This window comes from Tachysurus vachellii, chromosome 3, assembly GCF_030014155.1.
Source record: "Tachysurus vachellii isolate PV-2020 chromosome 3, HZAU_Pvac_v1, whole genome shotgun sequence".
Lineage (NCBI taxonomy): Eukaryota > Metazoa > Chordata > Actinopteri > Siluriformes > Bagridae > Tachysurus > Tachysurus vachellii.
In genome coordinates, this window is record NC_083462.1 from 15,435,660 (window position 1) to 15,450,818 (window position 15,159).

General features: G+C 42.2%; 1 protein-coding gene across 7 annotated transcripts; it reads left to right on the top strand.

Moving 5' to 3' along the window:
* The first annotated feature begins 731 nt into the window (after nt 1–731).
* On the top strand, nt 732–12,830 carry rxrba (retinoid x receptor, beta a). 7 transcript variants are annotated; one of them, XM_060865972.1, is made up of 12 exons: nt 732–970; nt 1,457–1,551; nt 2,679–2,908; nt 3,488–3,641; nt 4,080–4,259; nt 4,379–4,539; nt 4,645–4,774; nt 5,152–5,284; nt 9,471–9,512; nt 9,806–9,897; nt 9,990–10,095; nt 11,036–12,830. In XM_060865972.1, the coding sequence occupies exons 2-12, from the start codon at nt 1,536–1,538 to the stop codon at nt 11,181–11,183; spliced, it is 1,392 nt and encodes a 463-aa protein (XP_060721955.1). In that variant the 5' UTR covers nt 732–970; nt 1,457–1,535; the 3' UTR covers nt 11,184–12,830. The 7 variants fall into 7 exon arrangements, with proteins under 7 accessions (XP_060721955.1, XP_060721956.1, XP_060721954.1 ...); XM_060865973.1 differs by having other exon boundaries at nt 732–957; XM_060865971.1 differs by having other exon boundaries at nt 733–970; nt 1,429–1,551.
* The last annotated feature ends 2,329 nt before the right edge of the window (nt 12,831–15,159 follow it).

Sequence of the window (15,159 nt, forward strand, 5' to 3'; positions counted from 1 at the left end):
GCTAGGTGGTTGCTAAGGAATATTAATTGGGTCCACCTTAGCTAACACACGTATCGCACTATTAACCACAGAGTAGAACCTGTAGAACTGTCAAGCCAAAATCTAATGGAAATTCTACGAACCAACTTGTAAATAGAATAGAGGAACTTGAGCATGTGGAATTTGTTTCAGGATATGATATCACTTATGTCCTACACCATGAGTCCAATAATGGTTTTATACCCCAGTATGAGTGAATTCTCAAATCTGACTGGTCATGTGGATTATTTCTGTATAACATGAGTGAGAACAGTCTCTCTGACGTTTCACATCATTAAATCTAACCATAAACCACAGTGTAACAACCATATAAATGTGTGACATAAATAAAAATTAATGTTAATTAATTAATGTTAATAAATTAGACATTGTTCTCATTAGCAGTGATTTCTGTGGTGTCACTGGAATAACACACCCTAGGCTGTATTATACAGTTATATCATACCCAAATGATACCCATCTTTTTAATAAAGCGGATGTCCTGTAAAAAATAACATGATACATTCTGAATAAATATCTACTTAATTATTTCTTTCCGATCATTACCTTAAAGATTTAACGTACAAAGAAACCTAACGTAATTTGTAGACGGTCTCTTAAATGTGTGTGTGTGTTTATGTGTGTATGTGTTTGTGTGTGTGATTATGTGTCTGTGTGTGTCTGTGTGATTGGGTGTGTGATTGTGTCTGTGTGTGATTGTGTGTGTGTTTATGTGTGTGATTGTGAAGGTGATTAGAGTTGGTGTTGAATTGCAGAGTGGTGTTGAATTGTAGAGTTGGTGTTGAATTGTCCCCCTGACACTCAGTTACCTGGTCATGTGTGATATGAAACGCTTTGGTTTCCTGTTTGGAAAGGAAGGAGACAAAAAGAGTGACTGAGGAGGTAGAGAAGGAAGGAAGGAAGGAATGAAGACAGAAGGCAGGTTTAACATGTGAGACATTTGTAGAAACAACAACAGCAGCAGCAGCAGCATTTAACCAGAACAACATTAATGCTGTTTCCTCCATCTTTTAGATCTTTACACTGTTTATAGCTGTAAATCCGCTCGGCAGCGCCAGCTAATCATTTAGCTCGATGTCATTTAACACGTAAGATACACGCACAAGGCCTAACTCTTATAGATTATACATGTATATATCTGTTTTCTGGTTGTTTACAGGCACAATCTGACCCAATGCATGGGTTTGGCTGAGTTTATTGTAGCTGAGTTAGCGAGCTAGCTTAGCCAGTTAGCTTAGCCAGTTAGCTTAGCGAGCTAGCATTGGTCTCAGGTCAAGTCTAGACAGCTGAAAGCAGTAGAATTCGTTGTTGAACCGTCCTGATAAGATTATTGAAATATACTAGAGGATTTATTAATGGGTTTTGTCCACTCTTGTTTGTGAACTGTAGATAAATAATTGTACTTTGGTTGGTTAAGAGACGCAGCGGCGCAGGGCCTCAGTCCTCGGTGTAGAGTTAAACCCTGATCCGTGATTCAGGCTCCTGTGTGTCGGGTCATGGGCGACAACAGAGGTGAGTATATTTTAATGTGTCACTATTCATCATATTCATCATATATAAATATTACAGTTAGACTCAACACTGTAAATAATATGTATAGTACAGGAGCAAACAGCATACAATCACTAAGTACTACACGTCTGTCTGTTTCTCTGTGTCTGTCTGTCTCTCTCTCTCTCTGTGTCTGTCTGTCTCTCTCTCTGTGTCTGTCTGTCTCTCTCTCTGTGTCTGCCTGCCTGCCTGTCTCTCTCTCTCTCTCTCTCTCTCTCTCTCTCTCTCTCTCTCTCTCTCTCTAAGCTACGACAGTGTTGTATTGATTATTCCTTCAGTAAAGAAGTTTCCTGAGGAAGTGTACTGATGTGATATGGACATGTGTTCCTCAGATTTGTGACTGACTCTAGTAGTGTTTAATAAACAGACCTGTTTGATTCGGTCACCTGGTTGTTGATCAGTTCAGGATTCGTGTCCAAGCAGATGTTGTGTCTGGGAAATTCATAGAAAGAACAAGGAGGCTTAAGGACCAGGAAAAGAAACTTTATCTCCTTATTGACTTTTAAACCTCATGACGGTGTCTCTCACACACACACACAGATGCTCTAACAAAGTTGTAATGTACCACAATGTGGGGTTTCCCAAAGGTTCATATTGATGTCTCCTCTCTCCCTGTATGGGCTGTCAGGTGTTGCAGGAGAATGTACAGGGTTATAGTGTTAAAAATGAATGTCATCAGTTGCATTGTGCCAGTCGTACGTGACGTGTCCTCCTGGGTGGATTGGAAGGTGGCGCACTCCGACCCCACGGTGTGTTAAAGCACAGGTTTGATAGCCTCATGGTGGCTTATGTCATGTCACACACACTTTGTGTAGTCCTAATTTCCTTGCAGGTGTTGCATAACATTAAAAAGTATGACCTGTCCTTCACTGATACATGAAACATTATAATCATTGCATAGGTGTTAGTGGAATAACACACGGCACACAAAACAACACACTTTGTGGCGATAACTGTGGTCTCACACACCGTGTTAGTTATGATATGGGACTCGGTGAGAACCCTGGTGTGTGTGTTACCAAACTGTTCACCCATGTAGGATTTCTCCCTTTTACAAACTGAGAAAAAACAAATCCTTTCTTTTTCAGATTCTCGCAGTCCAGACAGCTCTTCTGTGTCGTCACCACCTTCAGGGAAACAATCACCTGCACTGCTTCCCTCAGCAGCTGCTATGACCTCACTGCCACCCGTTACTTCAGCAGTCAGCAGTCCTATTAGCAGCATGGGCTCCCCCTTTTCTGTCATCAGCTCGTCTCTCGGTTCCCCGTGTCTCCCTGGGACACCGTCAGTGGGTTACGGCCCCATCAGCAGTCCCCAGGTAAGAGTTTGTGTTTGGAGCCAGTCTTATGAAAAGTCTTGGTCCCAAACATGATGTTCCTGAGCTACTGTGAGTTCTTATGGAACGTTCTCACTAATCTTCATCATGCAACGAGACAATGATCCAAAGAAAAATGCATCACAAAGACAAATGCAACAGTTGCAGGCTTCACGCAGTAGCAAGGATAATATGTAGTATTACATGAAGACGGTCCGTTCCAATACTTTTGCTTCCCAGAAATATCAAGTAGAAGGTGAATTGTTTTGATTCATTCAACATTAGAACTGAAGCCTGGGTGTGGATATGATCAGAGGACATTACTATACAACATTGTGTGTGTGTGTGTGTGTGAGAGAGAGAGAGAGAGAGAGAGAGAGAGAGAGAATGACTTTAATTAAGACGCTGGACCTCAGACACTGTTGAACGTTGAGATTCTTACTGAAACACATAGGTAAATGACATGAGCGTATGATTTCAATTGTACAGGAGCTCATTTGATCTTATTCCCATAGTTTGTTAGACATGTTGTGTTATGATCATTTAATAACAGATTATTCTTTTTCTTCTCTTCTCCTCCAGATCAACTCCACTGTGTCCATGTCCGGCCTGCACGCCGTCAGCAGTTCAGACGACGTAAAGCCGCCGTTTGGCCTGAAGCCGCTTTTAGGCCACAGCCCCGGACCCACCCTCTCTCAGAAACGGCTCTGTGCCATTTGTGGCGATCGCTCCTCCGGTACGTTTACACCATCCTGAGATGGGTTTAAATAACATAAATACTGTAATGTGGAAGTTAGGAGCTGTGGGTTTTTCCTAGTGTTCAGTAGTTAACACTACATTGTGCCAGACTGCGTTATGTATATTGTGTATTGTATCTTAGTCCCTGTGTTCAATTTTAGCCTGGTTTCTATGCCAAGGAACTTCCACAATCCCACAGTCATATGTGCTGAGATAACAAAGCGTCATGTCAGTGGGCGGGGCTTAACTCCACTGTTTATTTACTGCTCAGTTCATATTCTGGCCAAACCCTAATCACAGCTCCTACATGACCAGATCTACAGCAAGAGCTCAAGTTATCCCTGTAGCTGCAGCAGGAATCAGGTCACGTCTACGTGTATAACGTGTATAAGAATCACTGGTGACGTGTGTTACTTTTCTCATGACCTTCCTTTAGGAAAGCACTACGGCGTGTACAGCTGTGAGGGCTGTAAAGGCTTTTTTAAACGCACAGTCAGAAAAGACTTGAGCTACACGTGCAGAGACAACAAGGACTGTATGGTGGACAAGCGTCAGAGGAATCGCTGCCAGTACTGCCGCTACCAGAAATGTCTAGCCATGGGGATGAAGAGAGAAGGTAAGAGTTAGAATAGATTTACAGCCTTTTACACACTCCTACACATCTCCGAGGTCCATCAGGAAATTTCTACAAGACCAGCAGTTTTCGTATTGAATTTTTGTGTGTGTTTGTCGCAGCTGTTCAGGAGGAGCGTCAGAGGAATAAAGAGCGAGAAGGAGAAGTGGAGTCTACCAGTGCGGTGAATGAAGAAATGCCAGTGGAAAAGATCCTGGAAGCGGAGATGGCTGTGGAGCAGAAGATCGAGCTGCATTCCGATGGAAGTTCAGGCACCAGCTCTGTGAGTCCACACTATGAACAGCTTGACCAGTCCTCACATGATACCACATGAATATCTCCAACCCTCTTCATCTCTTTTTTTTTTTTTTTTTCCCTGGACTTTCAGGAAAACGATCCCGTCACGAACATCTGCCAGGCAGCTGATAAACAGCTCTTCACTCTGGTGGAGTGGGCCAAGAGAATCCCGCACTTCTCAGAGCTGGCTCTCGACGATCAGGTCATCCTTCTGCGTGCTGGTAATTGCTTGCACTCTTCTCATCGTATCTCTGGTTTGACATTTAAACAGACAGGGAGTGAGGTGAAGATCAGCCATAACCCCACACAGGCCCCTAGCCGCAGGCCCCCCCCCATCCGCAGGCCCCCCCCAGCTGCAGGCCCCCCCCAGCCGCAGGCCCCCCAGCCGCAGGCCCCCCAGCCGCAGACCCCCTAGTCGCAGACCCCCCAGTCACAGACTTTAATCAGTAAGATAATAGAGAAAGGACACGGCTGGTGGTGCTGTTCGAGATCAGTTCAGCTATGTGGAGGTGGGAATAAGTCTCAACCAATCCCCTTTCATCTGGGACCTGACCTGAGGTTGTTTAAAACTCCCAAAACTTCCTTTTTGTCTGCTTAGGTTGGAACGAGCTGCTGATCGCCTCGTTCTCTCATCGCTCAATCACTGTGAAGGATGGCATATTACTGGCCACTGGACTCCACGTGCACAGAAACAGTGCACATAGCGCAGGAGTGGGAGCCATCTTTGATAGGTAATCATCACTGTCATGTTAACAATTAGATGTTATCAGTCCAAACTCACTCTAGTATAAAGTCAGTGTAATAGTATGTCAGAAGTCTTCTGACTGTTCTGTAGTGGTGTTTACACCTTCTGCTCTTTTCAGCCAGCCTTGTATGTGAATACGCTAAACGAACGAAGATCAGCTTCGGAGACGGTTTAGTCTGAGTACGGTTTAAAACACGGTGGTGCAGGGAGTCGTGTGGGAAGTCCAACTTCTCAGGAGCCAGTGGGTTAGAACTCATAAAAACACTGAGGTGAGAGGCTGTTCTTGACAAGAACAGAGCTGAATAGAAGCAGCGGTTAAAGTGGGCGCCGATATACTCTTTTAAAGAGGGTCATGTGTGATGACACCCTCAAACAAATGATGAAGTGTCTTCTAGCTGTAGGTAAAGGTCACTTCATAAAGCAGACATGGCTCTGCTTCTGTTTTACATCCTCACCCTGGCATCTACATGCAGCCCCTGTAATTAGTCCTCACTGATGCCTCTACTGCCTCAGTTTAAGACGTGACCGTAGGCAGCCTGGACCACCTGAAGTCCACTGATCTTCATGATACTGAGTTGAACAATCAGATCAGAGCTTCAGAACCCGTGCATGATGGATCAGGGTGGCAGAGAAGGCTGTGGTTGGAGAGGAAATGGGAGAGGAGTGCTGTTTAGATCTTCAGTCCCACTGGGCAATGAACGATCTTCTGAGGTTTGCGAGGTGAATATGGGAGAGGGACAGAGAGGAAGTGATGTAAGCCAGGAGAGGGCAGTAAGACCTGCTTTAACTACATATCTATTCAAGACTGAGTTCTTTTCCCCCAGTCTACCCTCAGCTTTTATCATTTTATCATCCTGAGCTGTCTTTGCACAATCTCTTGGGTCCGAGGAGGCACAGGAGAAGTGGGATGTTTCTCTTTGCTCTTTAGATCAGAGATTTCAGTCATTTGTCCAAAACAGTAGAATTTTGTTAATGTACAAACAGTGCGGGAAAAAAACTTATTGGATCTTCCTTATGAACTCTGGAGGTTGCTCTGGCTTTCTTTATCTGCAATTAGAACAGATTTTTAATTGATCATGCAAAAGAACCTTATGCCTTTATTGCCTTCTGTTTATTTCTGCTGTAACACACAGAACATGCCTTGCTTTTTGTGACTCAGCCCCCTAGTGGACATATTACATGCGATATCTGAAGACTTTGTCATGCTCTTGGAGAAGTTTAAATCATGGAAGGAGAGCCAGAAAGTTCCCCAAAACAGGTGTGCCAAGTTTGTAGCACTGTACCCATTTTAGGGTACGAAGATAAGAGGGATGTTAGAGAACTTTGTGAAAGACCGTGTAGGGATGATTCAAGTTTCAGCCCCATGGTTATGCAGTTTTTACTACATGATGTAGATGACATGACCTTCCTGGCCTAAGAACAAGTCTGGCTCCATTATCAACACTGCCCAAGACTTTCATAGTGCTCACCTTCAGAGCTAGGACATGTTTTGTGAGGCCCATTGTGTCCTACCTAATATATAAAATTCCTTCTGCAAACAACCTTCTACAGTTTGCCCCACAGAATCCCTGAATCTGTTAGCCCTACAATACTTTTCTTTGTGATGGGTAAAGCAAGCAATAGAGCACTAGTGTCTTATCTGTTTATAGTTCCAGCTGAGGAGTAAACAGCGGTGGTGAGGATGGAACAGTTGGATGGCTGTACGGTTGTGTGAAGCCCTTTTGTTTTCAGGGGTTAAAGACGAAGGAACATGACCCTAACACTGGGTAGGGCTTTGCTCTCAAAACAGCCTCAAGAATTCATGACACAGATTCCACAAGATGCCCCAAACATTCCTATGATATCCTGCTCCATGTTGGCATCAGTCGGGTTGGATGCTGTGAATCTCCTGTTTTAACGATTCTACTGGATCCAGATCCAGCGTCAGAGAATCGTAGACCTTTTGAGATTGTCATTATATATTATATTATATTATACACCATATATACCACCAATGTATCGTGGCATGTATCTTTATGCAAATGAGCGTCACTTAGACGGGAAGACTGCACTGATGCTATGCAAGGTACAGTATTATATACTAAAGGTCCACTTTATTGCTGACCTACTGCTCACTTACTGTCTGGTGAGTTGATCAGGTGGTCAGTTGGTATTTTGTGCTGCCTGCATTTGAGTGTTTTTTGTTGATCTGGAATGTGCACGTGGTAATAACAGTTGCTTTCTGCAGACTATAAGACATTTTGGAAGCAAATTGTTGCCATACCAGTGACTTTCAGATCGACTGAAGGTTTTCTTGTTTGTTCTGGTCAAAATCTAGAGAACAAGTGAGGAATTTAGAGAGAGCAGAACATGTAAGTGAGACTGGCTACCAGCTCCAGCCTGAGGTGTAGTCTGATTGTTGTAGCTCTGGTTCTTATTGCTGTTACAAGCTTTTCTGGGCGAGTCGCAGTAATAGTCAGTGTATGTATAAATAAATAAATAAGCGTTAGTTTACTTAACTTGTAAATAATGACATCAGCATTCCACATATGTATCACTATATGTATTGTGGAGGGTGAGATAACAATAACTATTTAAACATTTAAAATTTCATTTTAAAGGATTCATCAGATTCTAGTTAGATCATGGAGGCAATCGAGTATATCATGTGATATGGAGAAGTATGACACAGTGGTATATTAAATTCTAATGTTTTTGTCACATAGACACCATGTAGTGAAATGCTTTGTACAACCGTCCTAAAAAAAGCCAAAGTAGAGAAAAGAACAAAATAAAAGATAAGAATAATCAAACATCAGCTAGAGTCCCGATTTCCTACATGGTGCTGACGACATGAACAGTGTGGGGAGGACGAGCTCAAACCTTATTGTGATGTTGCTCTATGGTTCTCCAGCCCCTCACTTGCTGATATAATTATCAGGGTCTTAAGCATTATTTGTTTTATAACCCTGTAGTAACTGTAATGAATCTCTTCAGTATTTCTCTTCCTCTTCCTGATCTGTGAACCTCTATATTATATCCCACTGATTCTTTAGCTTCTCCCAAACACAAACATGCCCTATCCATTAGAGTGTTCAGTAACTTATTTAACATTTTGAACACTATGTAAAAGCTACTTCTGCAAACTACTCCTAGGGTTTGATGGCACACATCAAGCATTGAGTTATTGGCAGAAAACGTTATAAATATGGTCGTGTATGGTCAAGGGTGCTTTGACCCTGTAAACTGCCACCTGTCATTATGAGGGATGTGGTAGCCTAGTGGTTAAGGTGTTGGGCTACCAATCGTAAGGTTGTGAGTTCGATTCCTACGTCCACCAAGCTGCCATTGCTGAGCCGCTGAGCAAGGCCCTTAACCCTCAATTGCTCAGTTTTCTAAAAATGAGATAAAATGTAAGTTGCTCTGGATAAGGGCGTCTGCTAAATGCTGTAAATATAAATGATCATTATTATTAGTATTATTAGTAGTAGTTTGTGTTAAGGACACTGCCATTCATGTAAATAAGTTATAAATGTCTACACAGACACACACATTTCTTCATCACAGCACTTTTAATCTGCTATAATCTCTTTATTTTATAAGTGCTATTTGCATTTAGGTTCTTTTTATTTTCAATGATTTTTTTTTTCCTTGAAACAAATCTTGGAATAACCAGTTGCAGGCTGCTGTTTGAGATTCACCTGCTTCATATCGTTTGCACTCGTTTGTTTTTCGTTCTTTTCTTATTTCACTTTGCACGGCTGATCTTTAACACCGTGGCATCAGCTACTTAGCTACGTATTGAAATAAATAGTTGTCATTGCTTGCTCTGTTCCTTCATGCTTGTGCTTTACCTTCAAGCTAAACTCTGTCCATCAATCCTGATTTTGTAACACAACAAAATCAGGATCAATTTATTTTTTGTTGTTAGTTTTTTCCCCTGCTTGTATGTTGAGATTGTGTAAGCCTGCAGTTTGCTATCTTGTTAATACCCATTGTGTGTGTTTGTGATCCTTCCAAGTGCCCAGACAAACGCTTCTCAACAAGAGCCTGCAGCTTGTTAGTCCTTACATGGGCCCCACTGTCTCTGCTGGTGCACACAGTCAGAACCTTTTCAATGAGGAAGATGTGAACAGTGTAATGATCTGTGTATTGACGTACGTTGTAATAACACATTGTGATTGAATACACAGGGAGAGTACGCACAATGCAGAGGTTGGGGCCATATTTGACAGGTAATAAAGCCACACCACACAACACAAATGTATTCCAATCCAGCAAAAGAAAAAAAAACTTTAAAAAATTATTTTTCTTTCTTTCTTTTTTTTTTTTATTGGTGGGTAAAGAGCAATGTGTGTGTCTGTCTCTGAATGATGTATTTTTGCTAGAAATGTTCCTCTGCGCCACTATTTCTCTATACAGCTCTCTAACAAATATGCTGTCACTTTTTTGTGCATGTTCCCCTGTTCTGTCGTCCTACACTATATTGTGTGTGTGTGTGTGTGCGCGTGTGTGCATGCTCATGCAGGGTGCTGACTGAACTAGTGAGTAAGATGAGGGACATGCAGATGGATAAGACTGAGTTGGGATGTCTAAGAGCCATCATCCTTTTCAACCCAGGTACTTAAACAAAAAAACTGCAAGTTTCATATCCAGTGCTACAAAAATCTGCAGAAAAACCCATCTTTCTTCTTCCTGTATGTGTTTCACAGATGCAAAGGGGCTGTCAAACCCAAGTGAAGTGGAGTTACTGAGAGAGAAAGTCTATGCTGCACTAGAAGCTTATTGTAAACAGAGATATCCTGACCAGCAGGGCAGGTACGTGATGAAGCCATAACATCTAACCCGCTCTCCACAGACCTCAGTGATCATGTAGATGCACTAGATCACATCTCAGAATCCTCCATCACACTGGCCTTAATGCTAGAGAAAAAACACTTTGGGTTAAAAACCAGGTACTGCTGATCTACTGGTTAGTAAAATCCCTACAGTGAAACAGGGTGGCGGCAGCGTCATGCTGTGGTGGACATTTTCAGTTTTGTTTTCCTGCTTCAGATAGATATAAACACGAGCACTGCTTAATTCTGATCTGATGTTAGGTTTTCCAAAGCTCACAAATCCCCAAAACCTTTTACCAGACAATTCTAAAGTGTAGACAGCCCTGTTTAAGGCAGAACTCCTTTATACTGTTGTTAGGGATACAACTGAACATTTTCAGGCACAAATTACACAGTGAAATGATTAACATAGCTGCTAACCCTGTCATTTGGAAAGAGAAGCACCACCAAATGACTGGAATCTGGAATGACGGCCAGTTGTGTAGGTGTTTAATTATATATTAAGAGAAGCCCGGAAGAATCAGAACAGACTGAATAAATAAAAGGCCTGTAGTTATGTGTGAAATCTAACACCAGTCATCTTAATGATGATTCTAATCAGACAGACGGTTAGGGTTTTTTTCATGCTCTCGTATGTTCAGAATGAACAGATAGACACTAAAGATCATTACGTATGGTTTATTAACATGAACAGATAATACAAGATCCATGTCATTATATTCAAGGTATATCCCCAGGTATGACACTAACTTAACAGTTCTGCTTGAGTCTTGTCTACTTGGGGCTAAATGAGTAAATGTCCGCTGATGATACGACACAGCTGATGTTTAATACTATTTCCTGAGTGTGATGGGGACCGAGTGGAACATTTAAACACGACACTGAATGAGAACTATGTGTCTTCTGTCCCTGTGCACTAGGTTCGCCAAGCTCCTCCTCCGACTGCCAGCGTTGCGCTCCATCGGGTTGAAATGCCTGGAGCACCTGTTCTTCTTCAAGCTGATTGGCGACACCCCCATCGACACCTTCCTCATGGAGATGCTGGAAGCTCCCCATCAGCTGACCTAATGTTGGACCACTTTCTAGCCAGTCGTATCTGGTTTGCACCAGGGTGTACCGGTAGCCTGGACATCGGGGCTTCACTGTGTCTGTTCAATCTCCTGCTTACACCTTCCTCTATTCTCTCCTTTTCTTTTCCTCCCTTCCATGTTCGTCTCCTATGCTAGTATCGCACCAAAAAGAAAAAAAAAAAAGACTTTTATCTCTCTGGGATATGAAGTATGGAGATTTTACATTTGAGAGAGATTTGTATTTTGCAAATGAGGCTTTTCAGAGCTTGTTTTGGGTTTAATTTCCACAGCCTTTGTATGGATAATTGGTGCTCAGCATTGTTTTTATCTGCTACAAAAAAAAAATCCAGTCGGTACGTTTCTTTACTCACTGCAGCTCTCTCTCGTGACCCGGACATCACTCGTCGTGTCCCTAAAGCTGCCTGTAGCAGTTCATCTCTCCTTTTTTAGACCTTCCTCTGATTTTACTTTTGTCGTGTCAAGTTCCCGTAGATGAACTTTAACCCCGTGAACCTGCAGATCTTGGGTCTGAAGCGTGGGCTGGTAGTGAACTACAGCACGGTCCTGGAGTCCTGCGTTTCTGAAAGACTCCACTGCAGGTCTTATTACTGTGTCACTGTCTCTCTGGTATCCAGCAGGAAGAACATGGAAGTGCTCAGGAGCTGAAGAGCTGTTAGAAACTAGCTACTGCATATAAATAACCTTCTGTTTAACGAGTTAACAAGCAAAAGGCACTTAACTGCTCACTCACTAGTTTCTTTACCGACGCTCCATAATCACCCGATCAGACCAGATAAATGTGAAGAAATCTGTTGGATCACAATGTCTTCCCCCTATGGAGAAACGCTTCAGTGCTGCGGATCAGAATGAGAAGGTTCTGCGCTTCCCAAACACCAGTGAGAACACCAGCAGTGTTGCGTTTCAGGTAAACACTTGATGATCAGCAGTTGGCTCGTGTGTTACGAGAAGAAAGAACATCAACCAAAACAACACACTTTCACAATCCAGAAACAAGTGGTGGTGTCTGTTGCCCCGCCCACTTCACACAGATAACCGTGTCACTCTGGAGCTTTGGTGTCGTTACAGGGGACGTGGGCGCAGGTTTCAGTTGCTTCACCATCACAACAGTTTAACACTCTGGGCCTCATGGAACATGTGCAGCTTTAGTACTTCATCTATCTACTGAGGTTCCTGTGAATGTGGAGTGAGGGATGGAGCCACTGAACAGTCAGACGTGTGTTTGACCCTGAGCAGGTTCTGTTTCTTTCCATCCCCAACCTCCTTTTGCTCTAGACCTCTGTATTACCCAGGGTTCGAACTGAACTCCACCCCAGACCCACACAATGACCCCACATTCACTTTGAATAAATGTCTGTGTATACTGTGATGTACAATATGTGAATCCAATCACTTCTTTCTTTTTTTTTTTTCTTTTTTTTTTTATGTGCCAAATGTGACTTTGTCTCTCTCTCTCTCTCTCTCTCTCTCTCTCTCTCACACACTCTCTCTCACTCTCACACTCTCTCTCACTCTCACACTCACATTATATTGTGTTTAAAACTAGTAATAATAAGAAATAAAAACCCAGGGTCAGTCAGTTAAGTCCTTTTTAAGGGCTTGACAGGTTCTACATTCCCTAACAGTGTGTGTGATTCTCTCACATTTGTTTTATTGTAAGAATGTTTACAGAGACGTTAATAGGAAGGTTTTTCACTCTGTAACAGTTAAAACCAGCATCCAAGCAGTTTATACACCTCAGTGTAGAAAGGTGAACATCATCGTCTTAATTCTGTAACTGAGCACAGACCGAGCTAAAAACCTGTGAGTAAGTGAGATGTGGGGATGGGTGAGTGAGAGAGAGATGTTTGGGGGGGGGGGAGTGAGAGTTGTTGGGGGTGAGTGAGTGACTGAGATGTTGGGGGGATGTGAGAGATGTTGGGGGAGTGAGTGAGAGAGATGTTGGGGGAGTGAGTGAGAGAGATGTTGGGGGAGTGAGTGAGAGAGATGTTGGGGGGTGATGTGTGTGTTTGTGAGAGACTTGTTTCTCTCTAACTTCATCCTCCACTACATGTTTAGTTGTAGTTGTTTGACTCAGCTGTGTTCTGAACACGAACATTTGCGTGTCCTCCGTCGTCTTCATCACACTTCTGCAGTAAACATGTGTTTCCTCTGAGACACGTGAAGCCACATAACTGCATCTTTTTATCCTGGTGCAGTTCTACACTCAGACGAATGCGACGTCTGTCCTCTTTACCCGTGATCTGTTAGTCACGCTGATTGACGGGAGAGAGAATAAGCCCCTCCCACCCAGACAGTCGGCTGTGGCATCATCAGGAACAGAACCTCCTGTGATCTCTGGACACACATGAGATCAAAGTTCAGACTACTTGTGAACGTTTCAGCTTTAAAGATTTAATTCACAGGTTTTGTCTCTCCATCAGTGAGGATGCTGGTGTCCTGCTGCCCCTAGTCATGTCTTACTGTGGACACTGCTGTCTCACACTGAGGACACTTTTTTTTGTTGATCAAACTGGACTGAATGAGCTCCACTGTTTTACTCCTAATACCTGAAACAAGCGATACTGAAAACCCCCAGCATGCAGTGTGCTGTTTGTTAGCCCAGGGCGACATCTATAAAGAATACATAAATAATAATCATGGGAATCATCTTTGGAATATTATTTTGTGTAAATGTCACTCAAGGTCTTCTGAAATATGCACAAAGTGTATAAGTACTATTCTTACATTCAAAAGCAACCATTAAACAGGAGACAGCAGATAAACGGTGACGTTTTTATGTCTGTAATAAAGTGCTTTAATTTCACTTCTGTTGTATGTCTTATTGCAGTGATGATTACTGTAGAGGATTCTCTCTTCATTAACACTGACTAGGGGGTGTTTAGATAAAACTCCCAGCTTTAAGCTTCCTGCTAGTTGTACAAAAGCTGATCAGCCCTGCGAAACATGTCAGTTCCTCTATTCACCACATTGTACCCATGACCCCATACTGCTTTACATGTAAACAGGCTGGCGGTCTAAAGCTCCTGAGATGCCATGAGCTCTGTGGTGTTCAGTCCAGCAGGACCCCCGGGTTCTACCTGAGCACCGCGCCTGCACTTCAGCTCTCTGGCCGCTAGAGGGAACAAGGAAACTGCTCACAGTGCAGAAGACCGTGTGATCTCTCCGTGTGAGGAAACACAGACTTACTTCATCTCCAACTCCATATACACACTCTTTCTATACACACATACACATATACACACATTCATACATATACACACACATATATATACACACATATACACATACATACACATATACACACATTCATACATATACACATACACACACATATATATATATACACACATATACACATACATACACATATACACACATTCATACATATACACATACACACACATATATATATATACACACATATACACATACATACACATATACACACACATACACATACATACAGATAAACACACATATACATACATACAAAAAAGTCAAATAAATATGTAAATATACAATTTATTAAACCCATTTCTACACATTTGACTCTTTCTAGTCCTCTTATTCTGTTAGCAGATCTGCAGACATTTTAAGCGTTTTTATTATTTGAGATTTGATTTTTAATCATCTGATAATAAGAAATGTCCATAATCAAAGATATGTTAATGTCTTATAATAAGTGAGTAATTGGGGTTGTGTTGAGATGTTTTTTTTATGGGTGTGTATTATTGTTCAATCAAATTTATCAAATAAATCAAAATGTTCACACCCTCAGTGTATATATTTCTGTAACTATTCAATGAAAGTTTTCCAAAAGGTTCCAGTTTGTTTTTATTCAGTTAAGGTTCACATCAAACTCCAGAATGAGGAAAAGGTCTGTGTCTGTAATAACCTTGTGGCATGGATGTCAGTACCAGAAGGTCTGACTGGAGTCTTTCAGAAAGTGCTGA

Coding starts and splice junctions, on each gene's coding strand:
- rxrba (XM_060865972.1), top strand. Junction 4,540..4,644: donor GAAGTTCAGGCACCAGCTCT/GTGAGTCCACAC, acceptor CTGGACTTTCAG/GAAAACGATCCCGTCACGAA. Junction 10,096..11,035: donor TATCCTGACCAGCAGGGCAG/GTACGTGATGAA, acceptor CCTGTGCACTAG/GTTCGCCAAGCTCCTCCTCC.